At 40.5% G+C, this 21,937-nt stretch overlaps 3 protein-coding genes across 5 annotated transcripts in view; 1 reads left to right on the top strand and 2 right to left on the bottom strand.

Moving 5' to 3' along the window:
- Positions 1 to 209: 209 nt before the first annotated feature.
- Positions 210 to 2,689, bottom strand: churc1 (churchill domain containing 1). Its single transcript, XM_060864951.1, has 4 exons — positions 2,530 to 2,689; positions 1,330 to 1,465; positions 1,013 to 1,083; positions 210 to 712 (listed from the first exon to the last, which is right to left on the bottom strand). The coding sequence occupies exons 1-4, from the start codon at positions 2,566 to 2,568 to the stop codon at positions 620 to 622; spliced, it is 339 nt and encodes a 112-aa protein (XP_060720934.1). The 5' UTR covers positions 2,569 to 2,689; the 3' UTR covers positions 210 to 619.
- Positions 2,690 to 4,136: 1,447 nt separating this feature from the next.
- znf106b (zinc finger protein 106b) lies at positions 4,137 to 11,048 on the top strand. Its single transcript, XM_060864950.1, has 10 exons — positions 4,137 to 4,209; positions 4,374 to 4,540; positions 5,595 to 5,656; positions 5,758 to 5,958; positions 7,145 to 8,233; positions 8,897 to 9,383; positions 9,470 to 9,497; positions 10,147 to 10,295; positions 10,441 to 10,501; positions 10,914 to 11,048. The coding sequence occupies exons 1-10, from the start codon at positions 4,197 to 4,199 to the stop codon at positions 10,979 to 10,981; spliced, it is 2,325 nt and encodes a 774-aa protein (XP_060720933.1). The 5' UTR covers positions 4,137 to 4,196; the 3' UTR covers positions 10,982 to 11,048.
- A 1,369-nt stretch (positions 11,049 to 12,417) lies between these two features.
- Positions 12,418 to 21,937, bottom strand: part of capn3b (calpain 3b) — a 31,175-nt gene continuing 21,655 nt past the window's right edge. Inside the window, exons 19-22 of one of the 3 annotated variants that reach the window (XR_009648096.1) lie at positions 21,757 to 21,873; positions 13,112 to 13,170; positions 12,933 to 13,026; positions 12,418 to 12,470 (exon numbers count right to left, since the gene is read on the bottom strand). Coding sequence is in view for 1 of the 3 variants with exons in the window: in XM_060866135.1 (XP_060722118.1) it covers positions 13,000 to 13,026; positions 13,112 to 13,170; positions 21,757 to 21,873 (203 nt within the window). In the remaining 2 variants the exon portion in view is untranslated. Of the gene's footprint in view, positions 12,471 to 12,647; positions 12,751 to 12,851; positions 13,027 to 13,111; positions 13,171 to 21,756; positions 21,874 to 21,937 lie in introns of those variants that run through there. The other 2 variants (XR_009648095.1, XM_060866135.1) reach the window with 2 other exon arrangements.

Genomic DNA, 21,937 nt, shown 5'->3' with positions numbered 1-21,937 from the left:
AAAAGAGAGTTAAATAAATGTCTAAATGTACAATTTGTCCCTTGGGACTATAAAGTCTTCCTGACATTAAATATATTTGTGTTGCTTCACATTTTTTGGTATAAAAGCTTGCCATTAATAAACTGGAGCAGCTGTAACTTTGTATTTAAACCTTAATTATTAGAATTATAATTATTAGAAGTCAAAAATTCTACAGTAACTCAAGTAACTTTTTGGATGGAAATTTTTTAATGTTGAGAGGAAACAAACGGAGGACATGATGGAGCACATGGTTCATTTTAGTAAGACGAAGCGTATAAAAGATTTTTGTAAGAAAAGTTTACAGTAAACACGGAACAAGCAGAAATGCTGAACCGCTGGATGAGCAGGAGACTTTGTTTTATTTACACTAATGTTTTTGTCCCCACTCATCAGATCTTATTAATTAAGTTTTATCATCAAGCAGGAAACAGAGCCGATGCTCAAGCTGCAGGTCGTTTCGATCGAGGAGATCCAGCTGAGGATGTGAACAAATAAAAATAATACAAATATAACAACAGGATTATAATCAGTCGGGGATTTAAAGCAGCCTTCGGAGCTCAGAGGTTGAAACCCCCCGTTTTCCCCCTGACTTTTCTGTTCAGAAGAGCGGAGCACACTGTCTGGGATCATCAGGCATCACGCTGATAGAATCTTCTGCCTTCCCACAGAGCATGCACAACATTGTGTATTCCTGTAAGACACACAACAAGACCTTGGCTTTATGTGATTGTGATTAATGCTGTATAGTTTAGTATAGTAACGCGTCATCATACCTCACGTGTTTATTTTACTATAGCGCATCAATAACGACACTTTACTGATTAATTTTATTTGTAGAACTCAACATCTGGAGACTCTTTTAATAAAAGTCTTTAGAGGCATGTTTTCTGTTCACGTCTCACTACAGAGAACGATGTTGAAACGATGTTCCAAGATAAACACACACTGAACTGTAAAGAACTCTGTAAACGTATAAGAAGCAGGATCTGACCTGATAGTCATCCACCACTGAGAAGGTGTACTCGTGCCTGGCTATGACATGGTCACAATTCTTGCACTTATCTGTAAGGAAAAATGAACGAATTTTCACTGCGGTGGTTTTGTTAAGACGATCGTTTATTTAAATAATAGTTGACGGACTTTTATAAAGTCACTTTGAAGAGAAAAGGAGAAGGATAGAAAAAACTAAAGAAGAATGGGGAAAGTGAAAATATAAAAACAGGAAAAGAGGAACAAAATACAGAGAAGAAAAAGAAGAAATAATGAACACGAACAGAGGAAAAAACGGATTGAGCTTCAATCCCTCACGTAGGTAAGTGACGATCTCCTCCTCGTCCTCGTCCATCAGCGTCTTGTCACTGATGAGAACAAAGTCTCGCTGCTGACAGTTGGCACATCCCACGAAGTTCATCAGGTATGAGCCGTTATCCAGGCAGGTGTTTCCCTGTAAATATTACAGAGGACTCAGGGGCTGCTGGGCGATATTACATAAACCCAACATAATCATCATTTACATAATGTGTATTTAAGAAAAAGAGAGAGAGAGCGAGAAAGACCATTTACAATTGCACTAACGTACCAGAGGTAAAAAACAAAAACAAAAACACAGAAACTGACTTGTTTTCTGAAGTTCCAGATTATAAATAATTGTAAAGAAACATTACTATCCAAATTGCTGCAGTATATTCATTCATTTTCTACCGCTTATCCGAACTACCTCAGGTCACGCGGAGCCTGTGCCTATCTCAGGCGTCATCGGGCATCAAGGCAGGATACACCCTGGACGGAGTGCCAACCCATCACAGGGCACACACACACACACACACACACACACTCTCATTCACTCACGCAATCACACACTACGGACAATTTTCCAGAGATGCCAATCAACCTACCATGCATGTCTTTGGACCGGGGGAGGAAACCGGAGTACCCGGAGGAAACAACGAGGCACGGGGAGAACATGCAAACTCCACACACACAAGGTGGAGGCGGGAATCGAACCCCCAACCCTGGAGGTGTGAGGCGAACGTGCTAACCACTAAGCCACCGTGCCCCCCCCCGCTGCAGTATATATAGAAATAAAACCCTTTTTGGCTGCATCACCACCATGTTGTTGATTAGTTTCTTATAACTGCACAAAACAAGCGTTTTAGCTCTGAAACACTGCTTTGTTTTCGAACCCAGAGATAATAATAATATCGACATCGGGTATCGTGGGGAAAAATATCGCGATATCACGTCTCATTAGCATCGCTGCTAATGAATATTAGCATAATAAACGGATTCAAATGAGTTAATGACGTCACACTTTATAACAACTTATAAAGTCATTTTGTACTAAAGTCGGGACTGTTGAGGTTCAGTAAATTATCGTCTAAAGGTTGATAGAACTTTTGTTTCGATTGTTTTATAGTCTCTTTAAGCTAATGGCTAAAGCTACATGAATTGTTTATTTACTTTATCGATTCAGCCAGCGTTGCTTATTATAAACGATGTTAAACTCACCCTGTCAGGATATTCTTTCTGCACACAACCCGTACACATTATTTATATTACAGATAAACTACAAATAACAAAATTTATACAGTTTTACAGAAGCTATTTAGCTGTTAGCTATAATTTAGCTAATTAGCGCTACTTCCGCACTCTCCCCTTCTATGGTAGGACGTTGTAGCGCGTTTGTTTCTACCGCCACCTTGTGGTACGATGAAGGATCGCTGTTCTGTTTAAAAACAAAGTCATCTTGTTAATCAGATAGATAGATAGATAGATAGATAGATAGATAGATAGATATATAGATAGATAGATAGATAGATAGATAGAACATTATTGTTATTGCATTGTACAGGTACACAGCAACGAAATGCAGTTGTACATGTATTGTATGGAGGTTATATACAGTGTTTTGTTTTGTGTTTGTTTTGTAGTGATCTAGCGGTGTAGTGTACAGTAGGAGTTCAGTAGTGTGATGGTGGATGGAAAAAAGCTGTACCTGAACCTGCTGGTTCTGGTGCGTAAGCTCCTGTATCTCCTTCTTGATAGAAGGAGGTTAAACAGTTTATGACTGGGATGTGAAGAGTCCTTGATAATGTTGTGAGCTCTGCGCAGACATCTGCTGTGGTGAATGTGTTCAATGGCAGGTAGTTGGGTGCCAGTGATGCGTTGGGCGGTTTTGACCACCCTTTGCAGGGCTTTACGTTCACCCACAGTGGAGCCTCCGTACCATACGGTGATGGAGTTGGTCAGGATGCTTTCGATGGTGCAGCGGTAGAAATTCGTTAAAATCCCCGGGGACAGATGAGATTTCTTGAGACTTCTCAAGAAGTACAGGCGTTGTTCTGCTTTTTTAACTAGAGCTGAAGTGTTCTGCTGCCAGGACAGATCCTCAGAGATGTGAACTCCCAGGAACTCAAAGCTGGAGACTCGCTCTACCTCAGTTCCGTTGATGTTGACTGGTAGATGTCTCCTGCTGTTGGATTTCCGAAAGTCCACAATGAGCTCTTTGGTCTTTGTGGCATTGAGGGTCAGGTTGTTGTTGGCACACCATGCTGACAGATCTGGGATCTCTTCCCTGTAGGCCAATTCATCATTGTTGTCGATCTGGCCGACCACGGTGGTGTCATCTGCATACTTGATGAAGATGTTGGAGTTATACAGAGGAGCACAATCGTGGGTGAACAGGCAGTAGAGTAGTGGGCTCAGGACACAGCCCTGTGGGATGCCAGTGTTCAGAATGAGGGTTGAGGATACCCAGTTTCCCAAACTAACAGATTGAGGTCTGTTGGTGAGAGTGGTCAATTTAATTGGTCATTAAATTAAATAAAAAAATAATAAAACAATATCTTTATAGAAAACTTCAGTATATCAACAATTAGATTAGACACATTAAAATTAATCCACATTTTCTGACCAATCAAAATCCTTATTCTACTTCTTGTATTTTTATTTTGTTTATTTATTATATTTAAATATAATTAAATCCTGACCACCAGCAGCATCTTTAATCTTCCTGTTAATGAGATGTTAATGTAACGACCCGGGCGCTAGGTGGCGATGTTAGCATAACAACTTCAAACCAGTACCAACGAAGAAGAAAGAAGCAATTTCATACACTTTATAAACAGAGTTTAGTGAACGTTCTCTGATCCCAGATCAGTGCGATTCAGACTGTTATGGTTTCTAAAAGTGAGTGTAATGTGTCCATGTCCACGTGTCCATGTCCACGTGTCCAGCTCTGTTATTATACAACAAAGTGCATCTTTTTTTTAAAAATAACAAGTGTAAATATTTATTACAGAAGGTTTCATCTCCTTCCTCTTCTGCATTGTGTGATGTTGATGTGAGAGCAGTTTGTAAAATGGATCAGAGAAAGTCAGAGTCTGTTGGTGTGAGAGGAGGAGATGAGATCAAACCTCCAACATCAGCACCAGCAGCAGTGATGAAGAAGAAGAAGAAGAAGAAGAAGAAAGCAATAGTGATGAAATGCAACATCTGTCTGAATCAGTACAAACCACAGGTGGGTTAAGTGTCAATGATTACGTACAGGTTACGATCACAAGAGAAAGAAAGTGTTGGTCTTCAGCTCCATGGTTGGTCTGAGTCTGAATGTTTTCCTCGTGACGTTTGCATAAAATGGGACGAATCGTGCGTTTTCTCCTGCTCCAGAAACCCCAAAGTTCTCTTTGGTGAGGGAAAAACTGGACATGATACAAACCTATTCAAATACTATAGACACTTTAGAGATGCCAATCAAACTACCAGGGATGCTGTAGGTCTGGTGACGGAAACCCCGGTGCATGTGTTGAACCCCGAGCCTGAGAAGTGTAAGGCAGAATGTGCTCATGATTCATCTAAATAAAAAAAGCTGATACTTGCCTATAAAGACTGGATTCACCTCCATGAAGACATTTACACGTTTCGTTTACGGCATTTGGCAGACGCCCTTATCCAGAGAGACTTACGTTGAACAATTGAGGGTTAAAGGGCCGTGCTCATGGGCCGAGGAGTGGCATCTTGATGGCCCTGGGACCACTGAGCTACCTCCATGCGTCAAGATTCTCCAGTCGGTGGAACAAAATTTCAGATCAAATGAGACAGACTCTTTATTTATGACTTTATTTATGCTACACAATAGATAAAGTTCATGTCCTGTATGTTTATTATTTTGTGTTTTTATTGTCCTTCGCTCACAGTATACAAGCGACAAGCGATAAAGGACTGACGTCAAAAACTCACGTGGCTTAGTCGTACTAATTGTTCTAGCGTAAGAATGAGAGAAAAAGGTCTGTTTAAGGCTTCTTCTGTCTTGTCCTCTCATCCTCCATCCTACTGTATGATACGTCCCTTACGGAAACGTGAAGATTTTTACACGTCGTTTCTTCCCTTTGGATTTAAAGCGAGCGTCACAGATCCCTATGATGTTCCAGCGAGTGTCACTGGAGAAAGCTCTGTCGGCTCTGTCATTTCTGTCGTTTCTGTCGGCTCTGTCAGTTCTGTCAGCTTCTGCAGAATGAATCCAACACCCTTATACGTAAACGTAAGTTAATGTAAACTTTGTTATTTCTTCCCAGAACCTGGATAAACACATGCACAGCCTCACACACCACGAGGCCATTGAGAGACTTAAAGGCGGGTGGGTATCAAACGTACGTTATGTGTTTGTATAGCAAAGTGGTCAAGAGTAGAGTTTTAAAAATAAATGAATAAATGTATTGATTCTTCTGGTTGTGTCAGGGAGCAGACGCACAAGTGTTGGGCGTGTGATGTGTCCCTGCCGGGTTTGGAGCAGTTCAGCAAACACATTAAATGTAACAAGCACATCAGGAAGCTCATGTCACTGAAGAAGCGCAGAGAGAGCGGCATGACGGTGGATTACAACAATGACGAGCTAAAAGTTCTGTGTGCTCAGAGAGATCACAACCGCATGATGGTCAAGTAAGATTTAATACACTGTAAACCAGCGGCGTCCGAAATCTGGCCCCGGGGCCCAAACGCAGCCACAAGCATCGCAGACGTTTATTTGTTGCCCGTAGCGATGGGAAGTAAAGCTTTAAGCTTTAACAAAAAAAAAAAAAATCTAAGTGTCTGTAATAAATAAACATTTGAAAGCACAGGAGGTAAAAAAAACAAAAAAAAAGTAATTTAGGTTGAAAAAACTTTTTAGACAAAGACAGGATGTTTCTCAAAGCCATCCTATTAGTTGTCATTGGTTACGGATGAACTAAAGTTTTAATAATTATTTAAGAATTTGTGATTTAACGCATGCGTGATAGAATAAAGGTCTGTTTCTTAGAACATATTAAGGAATTATTTATTTATTATATTAATAATTATTTCTTATTACGTATTTAATTTTTAAATAATGATTTAATTTTATTTAATATCCCGAGACAACACGAAAGAAATCAAGGGGAAGAAAGACAAACACGATCACAGAGAAACACGAAGCAGCTAAGAAACGTTTTTAAAAAATGTCTCCAGGCAAAAATCCTGGAAAATCCTTCACCAAAAGGGTCGAGGTCATTTGTCCTGAATTTATGAATGTTGTGAGTAAAGCTTCTGCAGCTGTTCTGTTAAAATGAAATTCTTCATGCTGAAGCTTTACAGTAATAGTTTGGTGTCTGAAATCCATCACAAGATTAACTGATCACTCCAAACATATTCCAGAGACACGAGATTCCAAAGACTAGGATCCAAAGCATGACAGAGATTTTTTAGAGATCGTTTTAAAGATTTCTGTCCTGTCTAATAATTATTTTTATTATTATTTTTTTTATTGTTTTTTTATTTATAATTATTATTATTATTATTATTATTATTATTATTATTATTATTATTATTATTATTATTATTATTTATTTTCATGTATTATAATTATTATTATTACTATTATTATTATTATTATTATTATAAATTTTTTTTTTTATTATTATTCATGCTGAAGCTTCACAGTAATAGTTTGGTGTCTGAAATCCATCACAGGATTAACTGATTATTTGATATATTAACTGATCCAAACATATTCCAGAGACACGAGATTCCAGAGTAGAATCCAAAGCATGATAGAGATTTTTTTAGAGATGGCTTTAAAGATTTCTGTCCTGTCTTTCTTCACCCATAGAAAGCAGAAGAATAAAGAGAAGCTGAATAAAAAGAGAGAAAGAAAAGCAGCAAAGATGCACCAAGGATTTTATCAAAAGACACAGACGAAAGCTTTCGGCTCTCCCGGATCACAGGCAGTGAAATCGACATCGACCGACAACAAATGTGTCGCCTTTCCACTCAATAATGAAAACAAAGCAGGAATGATGAACGCAGAAGCTGGTCCTCTGTCTCAAAGCGAATCCCAGGCTGAATATCATCATTGTCAGCCGCCAAAGTCCGTCACCCAGTTCAAGAAGGAGGATGTGGACTTTGCAGGTGATGAGTTTGTTCAGTCGTACATCTTTTCTTCCTGTGCTGAAGACCGATCGCAGCAGAACAGAGAGCAGGATAAAGTTGTGCTTGGTCAGAAGAGATTGTGTAATGTCAACACCTTTGATTCTCCATCCATGAAGAAGCAATGTACAAGAGATGTTCCATTCATGAAGGCCAGATTCATGAAGATGTCTGCTTGTGCTGGAGAAGTTGGGCGCATGAATCCGCCTGCGTCCGCTGCTGCACCGCTTACTGCTCCAGGACGAGATCACTTATCCATATGGCTGAAAAACATCCGGAAGTCTCTGAACATGGAGCGTCCACATGTCGGTTCTTCCAAAGATCCCGATCCTGAGCTCAGACCTGAAACCACGCTTTCTGACATCCCACGTTTCTCCTCAAAGCCTCCACAGATGTCCAGAAAGAGTCAGAAATGTGAAGCGCAAGCATGCAAAACCCAGAGAACGTCATCGCTAAGCAAACAGGAGGACATCCTTCTAACCTCCACAGGAGCAGAACCACAGGAGACAGCAGAAACCAGCCAGACCAGGAACGTCCTCCCGACCTTGTTGAACCGATCGGTCGGCAAAACGGAAGCCAGCAAACCCAACCTGAAGGTGGCGCGAGGAATCCGAACATCTCAGAAGCCTTGCCAAGCCGCCAAGACGCAGGTGCTGAAGCCGGCACTGCAGAAGCTCATCAGCTCGAAGAGCTCGCAGTGGCGTGTCAACTGGAAGGAGATGTATCAGGAAGCCACTCACAGGAAGCTGCAGAGAGAGAAGGGTTTGCCCAGGTGAGAGGACGAAGGTCGTTTATCATCAACCACTTGCAGGATTATCTATAATACACTCTTACACATGCCGGTGCAAAGGTTTGTGCACCCCTATTTAGAGTCTGGGGTTTATTTCTATCTCACACACCGGGATAGATCCACTAACCCAAGACGTAAAAGTAAATAAATACATTTAATATTCACTTAAATAAAATATTTCCTAATTTTACAGAATGAATGACAGTTTCTAATTTTAAATACTATATCTTTTTTAGATGCTGTGAAATTTTATATAATAATAATAATAATAATAATAATAATAATAATAATAATAATAATTATTATTATTATTAATAGCTTTTCTTTAATACATTTTATTTGACATGAAAATGGAAATGAAAAACATGTCTCATCTATAACCCATCAAATTATAAATAAATAAATAAATAAATAAGAATATATAATAAATATAGTACTATTTAGATATATAAAGGCTTAGTTTTTACTTTGACTCAATGATGAATATGTTTAAATCCTTAAAAGATGCAAAAATTCTTTGTTCATTTTAAATAAAAGTTTTGACCCTAAATTGTGACGAATCATAATTAAAAATAATAATAAACTAAAGTAAAAATTGTTGATTCGAGATGGTAGTCATAACCAAGACATCCCCCCTTTTCGAAGGTTCGGGATCGAGCTTGTGTCTCCGTTACCTCCTGATCCACAAGAAGGAGACCTTGAGCCCTTGGAGCTAGACGAAGGCTTCCATTGGGCGTCCATAGAGTGCGACGCCGTAACTCTACCTTGCTCCGTTGGTTGCTCGAGCGAAGACGCGGAGAGACGTGACCTCAAGATCTCAAGCACAAATCGCACCTCGTGGACAACAGAAGAGAAAAGAACAGACATTGGAGAGAATCCCAGCACCTCAGGGACGAGCAGATCTTCTGAGCTTGTTGCCGATCGGCTGGAAAACGGTGACCCCGATGACGACATCGCCTCAAAAACCCGGGATTTAGTGAGACGGCAGAACGCGACACCAATAGAAAGCGTAGTTTGCGTAAAGACAGAGAAGATGTCTGATTATTCTACAGAACCGACGCTGGAAACAACTGACCGGGACAGAATCCCGCTCGTCCCTAATGCACAAACACAAATAAAAGAGGAAATACAAGTAAGAAAGTAAAATATGGAATAAATAATAAAGAAATGGTTCAATATTTTTTCAGTCTCTCAACAATTCTTCTGCTTGTTCCAAAGGATTTTCCCCTCACTGATACTCCAAAAAGTAAGTGACACAAAAACACAAATATAAACATGAGGATATAAAGTGTTTGTGTAAATATTCACCCGGAGGTTGAGACCATTCTCATAAACAAAGTATGGTGGCGGTAGCACGGTTTTGTACATTACCTTAATGTGGAAGAGTTTAATCCCATCTTCGTCTTTTACACAGTTTAGTTACTGATTGCTGGTGGACTTGTTTTGATAGCTATTTAAACTTCATGATGTGTAGGTGGCAGCTTAATGGTGAAGGTGTTGGACTACTGATCGAAAGGTTGTGAGTTTGAATCCCAGGTCCAAGCAGCTGATGCTACAATTGCTCGGTTATATAAAGATATTGGCGTTAAATGTAAGTCGTTCCATATAAGAGGCTCTGCCAAATGTAGGTGTGTTCTCTAATGAACTCAGGGTTCCTCTAGGAATAGGGAACATTCACACCTGAATTGTACACAAACAGACAATCTTATGGCCTATTTGTGTAGATTCATGACATATATTTCTAATACGTCGATTTCAGTTCCAGGTTGCAATAATGTACCAAACATGGAAAAGCTCAGATGGGGGCTAATACTTTTGCATGGCACTGGTGCAAAATTTAACATGCTACATGTACATGTGCTGCACAGTTATATATAGTGTGTGTGTGTGTGTAGGTCAGGTGAATGAGCTGTTAGTCATGTCTCTCAGAGAGGTGGAGTTGTGCAGCTCTCTGGAGGACGTAGACAGTCGACTGCTCCGAGCTGAAGCTGCTCTACAAACCGCCTTCATGGAAGTTCAGCGCCTTCAAATGATCAAACAGCAGGTCTGTCTGTCAGCAGTACAGTTATCACATACGATCTCAGATGATAAATTATCTCACCTAATCCCAAAGTTCTCTTTAAAATGGTATAAATCCCTGGAAAGATTCCCTCTAACCAGCATTTTATTTTTATTTTTATTTTCTTTAGGTAACTGCAGAGATGTCGTCCCTCAGAGGCAAACGAATAAAAATCCTGAATAGAATAAGAGGTAAGTTACCTCACTAGTGAAATTATTGAGCAGCATATGAAGGAAGAAAGAAAGAAAGAAAGAAAGAAAGATTAAAGGGAAAGAAAAAGAAGGAACGAAAGAAAGAGTAAAGGGAAAGAAAGAGAAAGGAAAGAAAGAAAGAACGAACAAAGGGAAAGAAAAAGAAACGCATTATGAGATCATCTTCATACGCTGTTCAATCATTTCACTAGTGAAGTAACACCTTTTATTCCACTAGTGAAATGATTGAACAGCGTATGAAGATGATCTCATAATGCGTTTCTTTTTCTTTTGAATATCACTGTAAGGTTAATAAACTAAACTAAAGGTTTTTTCTTCTTCTTTCAAATGAAATATGAACTTCTGGACTGTAAATTCTTCTTAATGTTCATACTCTTCACTCTTCATCCAGATTCCCGACGTGACCAATCACCAGATGCAGATTCTCCTGGTTCTGCAGCATCAGGTCCCAGCGCTTGATCGGTTTTCTTTTCGCACTGATTTAATCTCCTAGATTTTTCTCCATTCTTTAAGTCAATAAAGAAATACGCACATAAAGCTCTCAGGAAGCACCATTACACATGTCTGTGGGTTTGGCTCCGAGGCCCGGCCCGATACCAGCGTGTAAGCGTCGCACGGTGACGTGTGCTGAAGAGACTGTACTGTACTGTAAAATAAGTGAAGGAATGAGCTGATAAAAGTCCTCCATGTTTACTGAGATCTCAGGAGTGTTAGTTTAGGAGCTCTGTGTGCTTTCAAAGGCCTGACCACTGTCTATAAGACCTTTCCTTTCATTTAATCCTTTAATATGTAAGAGTTTTAGTTTTATAAGCTTTTAGAATCGTTAAGATGCAATTTCTGGTTTGTTCTCTGGTTTAATCAACTGTTTTGTTGAAGTTCTCGGGAACGCAGTTTACAGGAAGTACGGAGTCACTGAGAGCTTTTTGTTTTATGCTCTGATACCTCGAGACAACTAATGCTGCATTCAACTGAACATGGATTCTGGAAATGACAGGAATTCTCTCTCTCTCTCTCTCTCTCTCTCTCTCGTTCTCACATTCTTTTGCTTACTCTTTCTCGCTTGCTCTCTCTCTTGCTCACTCACTCACTCTCTCTCGCTTTCTTTCTTGGTCTCTTTGGTACTCTCTCTTGTTCTCACTCTCTCTCGTCCTCTCTCTCTCTCGCTCTCTTTCGCTTACTCTCACTGTCTCTCTCTCTCTCTCTCTCTCTCTCTCTCTCTCTCTCTATCACTCTTTCTGGTTCTATCTCTCTCTCTCTCGCTCACTCTCACGTTCTCATGCTCTTTCTTGCTCTCTCTCTCTCCCTCTCTCTCTCGTTCTCACTTACTCTCGCTTACTCTCTTTCTCTTGCTCACTCTCTCTCTGTCTCTCTCTCTCTAAACGTAGTTAAGATTAAGTTTCTATCAGTTTAAATTGGAGAAGCTGATTCGAGTTTTTTCACTCTTTGAGCCTCACACACTCCCATGAACACAGATCTATGTATTATACTGTATAGAGTTAACATCAGTAAGGATTGTCATCAGATTACATGACATCAAGCACATTATATAACACAATAAACACACAAAATCCAGCTCACAATGGTGTATGAGAATGGTAACAATTTTCCAAAGTGGGTTTTCTCCTAATACCACATAAGACTTTTCTTCTGAGGTCATTGTGTTTTCTTTCTTTTTTTCTTCTTTTAACATTTTTACGTTCTACATATTTTTAAGCTTAGGTCTAGATATTCCAGGTTACGAGCTTTTGTCGAATACAGCAACCAGTGAGATACGTTTTGTGATGGGCTTCTTATCAGATCAGAAAATGGATTTCAAAGATGTGTTACAGAAGTGTGCTTGAAGTTTTTATCAATAAAAACACTGTTTATTGTGACAGCGTATTAAAGCTGATGCAGCAGCTACAGGAAGCCAGCGGAGGAAGCAGGAGACGTCCCACAGCTCTGGATCCTAGAGCAGTTAAGGAGGAAGAACACCTGAGTGACTCGTGTGCGACAGATATATTGGGTTTATTATGTCTCTGGATGAACAATGTAGACAATAATAATCTTTAACACCTTTAAGCTGGATCCAGTCCAAGTTTATCATTTAATCAGTTCCACAAAATTTAAAACCTTTATCATATTTGTAGTAAAGATTTGACAGTTTTATTTGCTGCATTCAGAATTTCAGGGGAAAAAAAAAACATTTTTTGGTGAACTTGAGCCTCGACACGTCGTCAGCAGCTGGTCTGATTGTGTCAACAACAACAACAACAACAGAGAAAGAAGTAGTTGTGTGAGTGGACATAGCTTTTTAATGAGAGGTCAAAGAATATAAATAAGCCATCAATGAGCCATCATAGAAACAGATTAAAAACAAAAAAAAGGGAATAATTTAGTTCAGGACACGTGTTATAAAATGAAGCAGCACCTTATTGACACTGTTCCAGGAGTAAACAAATGTATCACAGTCCATGTGACGAGGTTTGTCCTGATCTCTACGCGTACATGGTGAGTTGAAGCCACTGCAGAAGAAAACGAGGGAGGAGTTAACGGACGTGTGCAGAACTTTAACAATAAAGACTACATTTGTGAAGTTTGGACTTTCACCTCGAGGACATTGAGCTTGATGAGACCATCTCCATCATTGTCGAAGGCTTTGAAAGCTCCTGTGACAAAATATACAGCCTTACAGATTTGATGAACAACAGTCTAACAGTGAGGAGGAATTTTGTGTAGTACTACTGCTTCATCTACAACTACTGCTACACCTCCTCCATTTATTACTCCTACTGCTACACCTCCTCCATTTATTACTCCTACTGCTACACCTCCTCTGTTTATTACTCCTACTGCTACACCTCCTCCATTTATTACTCCTACTGCTACACCTCCTCCATTTATTACTCCTACTGCTACACCTCCATTTATTACTCCTACTGCTACACCTCCTCTGTTTATTACTCCTACTGCTACACCTCCTCCATTTATTACTCCTACTGCTACACCTCCTCTGTTTATTACTCCTACTGCTACACCTCCTCTGTTTATTACTCCTACTGCTACACCTCCTCCATTTATTACTCCTACTGCTACACCTCCTCTGTTTATTACTCCTACTGCTACACCTCCTCCATTTATTACTCCTACTGCTACACCTCCTCCATTTATTACTCCTACTGCTACACCTCCTCCATTTATTACTCCTACTGCTACACCTCCTCTGTTTATTACTCCTACTGCTACACCTCCTCTGTTTATTACTCCTACTGCTACACCTCCTCCGTTTATTACTCCTACTGCTACACCTCCTCTGTTTATTACTCCTACTGCTACACCTCCTCTGTTTATTACTCCTACTGCTACACCTCCTCTGTTTATTACTCCTACTGCTACACCTCCTCTGTTTATTACTCCTACTGCTACACCTCCTCCATTTATTACTCCTACTGCTACACCTCCTCTGTTTATTACTCCTACTGCTACACCACCTCCATTTATTACTCCTACTGCTACACCACCTCCATTTATTACTCCTACTGCTACACCACCTCCATTTATTACTCCTACTGCTACACCTCCTCTGTTTATTACTCCTACTTCTACACCTCCCCCATTTATTACTCCTACTGCTACACCTTCTCCATTTATTACTCCTACTGCTATACCTCCTCTGTTCATTACTCCTACTTCTACACCTCCCCCATTTATTACTCCTACTGCTACACCTTCTCCATTTATTACTCCTACTGCTACACCTCCATTTATTACTCCTACTGCTACACTGCCCCATTTATTACTCCTACTTCTACACCTCCTCCATTTATTACTCCTACTTCTACACCTCCTCCATTTATTACTCCTACTTCTACACCTCCTCCATTTATTACTCCTACTGCTACACCTCCTCCATTTATTACTCCTACTGCTACACCTCCTCTGTTTATTACTCCTACTGCTACACCTCCTCTGTTTATTACTCCTACTGCTACACCTCCTCCGTTTATTACTCCTACTGCTACACCTCCTCTGTTTATTACTCCTACTGCTATACCTCCTCTGTTCATTACTCCTACTTCTACACCTCCCCCATTTATTACTCCTACTGCTACACCTTCTCCATTTATTACTCCTACTGCTACACCTCCATTTATTACTCCTACTGCTACACCTCCATTTATTACTCCTACTGCTACACTGCCCCATTTATTACTCCTACTTCTACACCTCCTCCATTTATTACTCCTACTTCTACACCTCCTCCATTTATTACTCCTACTTCTACACCTCCTCCATTTATTACTCCTACTGCTACACCTCTTCCATTTATTACTCCTACTTCTACACCTCCTCCATTTATTACTCCTACTGCTACACCACCTCCATTTATTACTCCTACTGCTACACCACCTCCATTTATTACTCCTACTGCTACACCACCTCCATTTATTACTCCTACTGCTACACCTCCTCCATTTATTACTCCTACTGCTACACCACCTCCATTTATTACTCCTACTGCTACACCACCTCCATTTATTACTCCTACTGCTACACCTCCTCTGTTTATTACTCCTACTTCTACACCTCCCCCATTTATTACTCCTACTGCTACACCTTCTCCATTTATTACTCCTACTTCTATACCTCCTCTGTTTATTACTCCTACTTCTACACCTCCCCCATTTATTACTCCTACTGCTACACCTTCTCCATTTATTACTCCTACTGCTATACCTCCTCTGTTTATTACTCCTACTGCTACACCTCCTCTGTTTATTACTCCTACTGCTACACCTCCTCCGTTTATTACTCCTACTGCTACACCACCTCCATTTATTACTCCTACTGCTACACCACCTCCATTTATTACTCCTACTGCTACACCTCCTCTGTTTATTACTCCTACTTCTACACCTCCCCCATTTATTACTCCTACTGCTACACCTTCTCCATTTATTACTCCTACTGCTATACCTCCTCTGTTTATTACTCCTACTTCTACACCTCCCCCATTTATTACTCCTACTGCTACACCTTCTCCATTTATTACTCCTACTGCTATACCTCCTCTGTTTATTACTCCTACTTCTACACCTCCTCCATTTATTACTCCTACTGCTACACCTCCTCTGTTTATTACTCCTACTGCTACACCTCCTCTGTTTATTACTCCTACTGCTACACCTCCTCCATTTATTACTCCTACTGCTACACCTCCTCTGTTTATTACTCCTACTGCTACACCACCTCCATTTATTACTCCTACTGCTACACCTCCTCCATTTATTACTCCTACTGCTACACCTCCTCCATTTATTACTCCTACTGCTACACCTCCTCTGTTTATTACTCCTACTGCTACACCACCTCCATTTATTACTCCTACTGCTACACCACCTCCATTTATTACTCCTACTGCTACACCTCCTCTGTTTATTACTCCTACTTCTACACCTCCCCCATTTATTACTCCTACTGCTACACCTTCTCCATTTATTACTCCTACTGCTATACCTCCTCTGTTTATTACTCCTACTTCTACACCTCCCCCATTTATTACTCCTACTGCTACACCTTCTCCATTTATTACTCCTACTGCTACACCTCCATTTATTACTCCTACTGCTACACTGCCCCATTTATTACTCCTACTTCTACACCTCCTCCATTTATTACTCCTACTTCTACACCTCCTCCATTTATTACTCCTACTTCTACACCTCCTCCATTTATTACTCCTACTGCTACACCTCTTCCATTTATTACTCCTACTTCTACACCTCCTCCATTTATTACTCCTACTGCTACACCACCTCCATTTATTACTCCTACTGCTACACCACCTCCATTTATTACTCCTACTGCTACACCACCTCCATTTATTACTCCTACTGCTACACCTCCTCCATTTATTACTCCTACTGCTACACCACCTCCATTTATTACTCCTACTGCTACACCACCTCCATTTATTACTCCTACTGCTACACCTCCTCTGTTTATTACTCCTACTTCTACACCTCCCCCATTTATTACTCCTACTGCTACACCACCTCCATTTATTACTCCTACTGCTACACCTCCTCTGTTTATTACTCCTACTTCTACACCTCCCCCATTTATTACTCCTACTGCTACACCTTCTCCATTTATTACTCCTACTGCTATACCTCCTCTGTTCATTACTCCTACTTCTACACCTCCCCCATTTATTACTCCTACTGCTACACCTTCTCCATTTATTACTCCTACTGCTACACCTCCATTTATTACTCCTACTGCTACACCTCCATTTATTACTCCTACTGCTACACTGCCCCATTTATTACTCCTACTTCTACACCTCCTCCATTTATTACTCCTACTTCTACACCTCCTCCATTTATTACTCCTACTTCTACACCTCCTCCATTTATTACTCCTACTGCTACACCTCTTCCATTTATTACTCCTACTTCTACACCTCCTCCATTTATTACTCCTACTGCTACACCACCTCCATTTATTACTCCTACTGCTACACCACCTCCATTTATTACTCCTACTGCTACACCACCTCCATTTATTACTCCTACTGCTACACCTCCTCCATTTATTACTCCTACTGCTACACCACCTCCATTTATTACTCCTACTGCTACACCACCTCCATTTATTACTCCTACTGCTACACCTCCTCTGTTTATTACTCCTACTTCTACACCTCCCCCATTTATTACTCCTACTGCTACACCTTCTCCATTTATTACTCCTACTTCTATACCTCCTCTGTTTATTACTCCTACTTCTACACCTCCCCCATTTATTACTCCTACTGCTACACCTTCTCCATTTATTACTCCTACTGCTATACCTCCTCTGTTTATTACTCCTACTGCTACACCTCCTCTGTTTATTACTCCTACTGCTACACCTCCTCCGTTTATTACTCCTACTGCTACACCACCTCCATTTATTACTCCTACTGCTACACCACCTCCATTTATTACTCCTACTGCTACACCTCCTCTGTTTATTACTCCTACTTCTACACCTCCCCCATTTATTACTCCTACTGCTACACCTTCTCCATTTATTACTCCTACTGCTATACCTCCTCTGTTTATTACTCCTACTTCTACACCTCCCCCATTTATTACTCCTACTGCTACACCTTCTCCATTTATTACTCCTACTGCTATACCTCCTCTGTTTATTACTCCTACTTCTACACCTCCTCCATTTATTACTCCTACTGCTACACCTCCTCTGTTTATTACTCCTACTGCTACACCTCCTCTGTTTATTACTCCTACTGCTACACCTCCTCCATTTATTACTCCTACTGCTACACCTCCTCTGTTTATTACTCCTACTGCTACACCACCTCCATTTATTACTCCTACTGCTACACCTCCTCCATTTATTACTCCTACTGCTACACCTCCTCCATTTATTACTCCTACTGCTACACCTCCTCTGTTTATTACTCCTACTGCTACACCACCTCCATTTATTACTCCTACTGCTACACCACCTCCATTTATTACTCCTACTGCTACACCTCCTCTGTTTATTACTCCTACTTCTACACCTCCCCCATTTATTACTCCTACTGCTACACCTTCTCCATTTATTACTCCTACTGCTATACCTCCTCTGTTTATTACTCCTACTTCTACACCTCCCCCATTTATTACTCCTACTGCTACACCTTCTCCATTTATTACTCCTACTGCTACACCTCCATTTATTACTCCTACTGCTACACTGCCCCATTTATTACTCCTACTTCTACACCTCCTCCATTTATTACTCCTACTTCTACACCTCCTCCATTTATTACTCCTACCTCTACACCTCCTCCATTTATTACTCCTACTGCTACACCTCTTCCATTTATTACTCCTACTTCTACACCTCCTCCATTTATTACTCCTACTGCTACACCACCTCCATTTATTACTCCTACTGCTACACCACCTCCATTTATTACTCCTACTGCTACACCACCTCCATTTATTACTCCTACTGCTACACCTCCTCCATTTATTACTCCTACTGCTACACCACCTCCATTTATTACTCCTACTGCTACACCACCTCCATTTATTACTCCTACTGCTACACCTCCTCTGTTTATTACTCCTACTTCTACACCTCCCCCATTTATTACTCCTACTGCTACACCACCTCCATTTATTACTCCTACTGCTACACCTCCTCTGTTTATTACTCCTACTTCTACACCTCCCCCATTTATTACTCCTACTGCTACACCTTCTCCATTTATTACTCCTACTGCTATACCTCCTCTGTTCATTACTCCTACTTCTACACCTCCCCCATTTATTACTCCTACTGCTACACCTTCTCCATTTATTACTCCTACTGCTACACCTCCATTTATTACTCCTACTGCTACACCTCCATTTATTACTCCTACTGCTACACTGCCCCATTTATTACTCCTACTTCTACACCTCCTCCATTTATTACTCCTACTTCTACACCTCCTCCATTTATTACTCCTACTTCTACACCTCCTCCATTTATTACTCCTACTGCTACACCTCTTCCATTTATTACTCCTACTTCTACACCTCCTCCATTTATTACTCCTACTGCTACACCACCTCCATTTATTACTCCTACTGCTACACCACCTCCATTTATTACTCCTACTGCTACACCACCTCCATTTATTACTCCTACTGCTACACCTCCTCCATTTATTACTCCTACTGCTACACCACCTCCATTTATTACTCCTACTGCTACACCACCTCCATTTATTACTCCTACTGCTACACCTCCTCTGTTTATTACTCCTACTTCTACACCTCCCCCATTTATTACTCCTACTGCTACACCTTCTCCATTTATTACTCCTACTTCTATACCTCCTCTGTTTATTACTCCTACTTCTACACCTCCCCCATTTATTACTCCTACTGCTACACCTTCTCCATTTATTACTCCTACTGCTATACCTCCTCTGTTTATTACTCCTACTGCTACACCTCCTCTGTTTATTACTCCTACTGCTACACCTCCTCCGTTTATTACTCCTACTGCTACACCACCTCCATTTATTACTCCTACTGCTACACCACCTCCATTTATTACTCCTACTGCTACACCTCCTCTGTTTATTACTCCTACTTCTACACCTCCCCCATTTATTACTCCTACTGCTACACCTTCTCCATTTATTACTCCTACTGCTATACCTCCTCTGTTTATTACTCCTACTTCTACACCTCCCCCATTTATTACTCCTACTGCTACACCTTCTCCATTTATTACTCCTACTGCTATACCTCCTCTGTTTATTACTCCTACTTCTACACCTCCTCCATTTATTACTCCTACTGCTACACCTCCTCTGTTTATTACTCCTACTGCTACACCTCCTCTGTTTATTACTCCTACTGCTACACCTCCTCCATTTATTACTCCTACTGCTACACCTCCTCTGTTTATTACTCCTACTGCTACACCACCTCCATTTATTACTCCTACTGCTACACCTCCTCCATTTATTACTCCTACTGCTACACCTCCTCCATTTATTACTCCTACTGCTACACCTCCTCTGTTTATTACTCCTACTGCTACACCACCTCCATTTATTACTCCTACTGCTACACCACCTCCATTTATTACTCCTACTGCTACACCTCCTCTGTTTATTACTCCTACTTCTACACCTCCCCCATTTATTACTCCTACTGCTACACCTTCTCCATTTATTACTCCTACTGCTATACCTCCTCTGTTTATTACTCCTACTTCTACACCTCCCCCATTTATTACTCCTACTGCTACACCTTCTCCATTTATTACTCCTACTGCTACACCTCCATTTATTACTCCTACTGCTACACTGCCCCATTTATTACTCCTACTTCTACACCTCCTCCATTTAGTACTCCTACTTCTACACCTCCTCCATTTATTACTCCTACTTCTACACCTCCTCCATTTATTACTCCTACTGCTACACCTCTTCCATTTATTACTCCTACTTCTACACCTCCTCCATTTATTACTCCTACTGCTACACCACCTCCATTTATTACTCCTACTACTACACCACCTCCATTTATTACTCCTACTGCTACACCACCTCCATTTATTACTCCTACTGCTACACCTCCTCCATTTATTACTCCTACTGCTACACCACCTCCATTTATTACTCCTACTGCTACACCACCTCCATTTATTACTCCTACTGCTACACCTCCTCTGTTTATTACTCCTACTTCTACACCTCCCCCATTTATTACTCCTACTGCTACACCTTCTCCATTTATTACTCCTACTGCTATACCTCCTCTGTTTATTACTCCTACTTCTACACCTCCCCCATTTATTACTCCTACTGCTACACCTTCTCCATTTATTACTCCTACTGCTACACCTCCATTTATTACTCCTACTGCTACACTGCCCCATTTATTACTCCTACTTCTACACCACCTCCATTTATTACTCCTACTTCTACACCTCCTCCATTTATTACTCCTACTTCTACACCTCCTCCATTTATTACTCCTACTTCTACACCTCCTCCATTTATTACTCCTACTTCTACACCTCCTCCATTTATTACTCCTACTGCTACACCTCTTCCATTTATTACTCCTACTTCTACACCTCCTCCATTTATTACTCCTACTTCTACACCTCCTCCATTTATTACTCCTACTTCTACACCTCCTCCATTTATTACTCCTACTGCTACACCTCTTCCATTTATTACTCCTACTGCTACACCTCCAATAATTACTCCTACTGCTACACCTCCTTCTCCTCCTAGATCACCTCTTCCTAGTATTCCTCCTCTTTCTATTCTTCCATTTCTTTTTATTCTTTCTTCTCCTATTCCTATATTCCCCTATTCCTCCTCTTCTTAGTTCTCCTTCTAGTACTCTTCCTTCTCCTAGTACTCCTCTTCCTGCCCCATTCCTTCTCCTCCTCCTCCTATTCCTCTTCCTCCTTCACTTCATAGTTCTCCCCTATTCCTCCTCTTTCTAGTACTCCCTTATTCCTAGTTCTCCTCCTCCCTCCCCTATGTCTCCTCTTATTCCCCTAGTCCTCCTCCTCCTCCTCCTATTCCTTCTCTCACCATTACATTATATACAATATAGTAATAACAACATTACATAATAATTTTAATAATAGTATTACTAATGGTGTTGGTGGATATTACACTTTCTCGTCAGGTTTCCTCCCATGTCACTATGAACAATATGCAGACTTACTTAACATTCCCTCGAGTCGCACTAAACAGCAAATGTAGCTGTCAAAATCCAAATACAAGTGCTCGTTGGCGTATCGCATTGCAATGATTTCATGAATCTGAGGGTTGAGCTGAAAACCTGAGTAAGTGAAATGTAGAATAAAACAAAGATGTTAGTATAAGCTTAGTATAACATCCACAAA

Source organism: Tachysurus vachellii, chromosome 3 (assembly GCF_030014155.1).
Source record: "Tachysurus vachellii isolate PV-2020 chromosome 3, HZAU_Pvac_v1, whole genome shotgun sequence".
Classification (NCBI taxonomy): Eukaryota; Metazoa; Chordata; class Actinopteri; order Siluriformes; family Bagridae; genus Tachysurus; species Tachysurus vachellii.
Note: the sequence above shows the minus strand (reverse complement) of the source record. Positions and strands in the feature narration are given on the sequence as shown.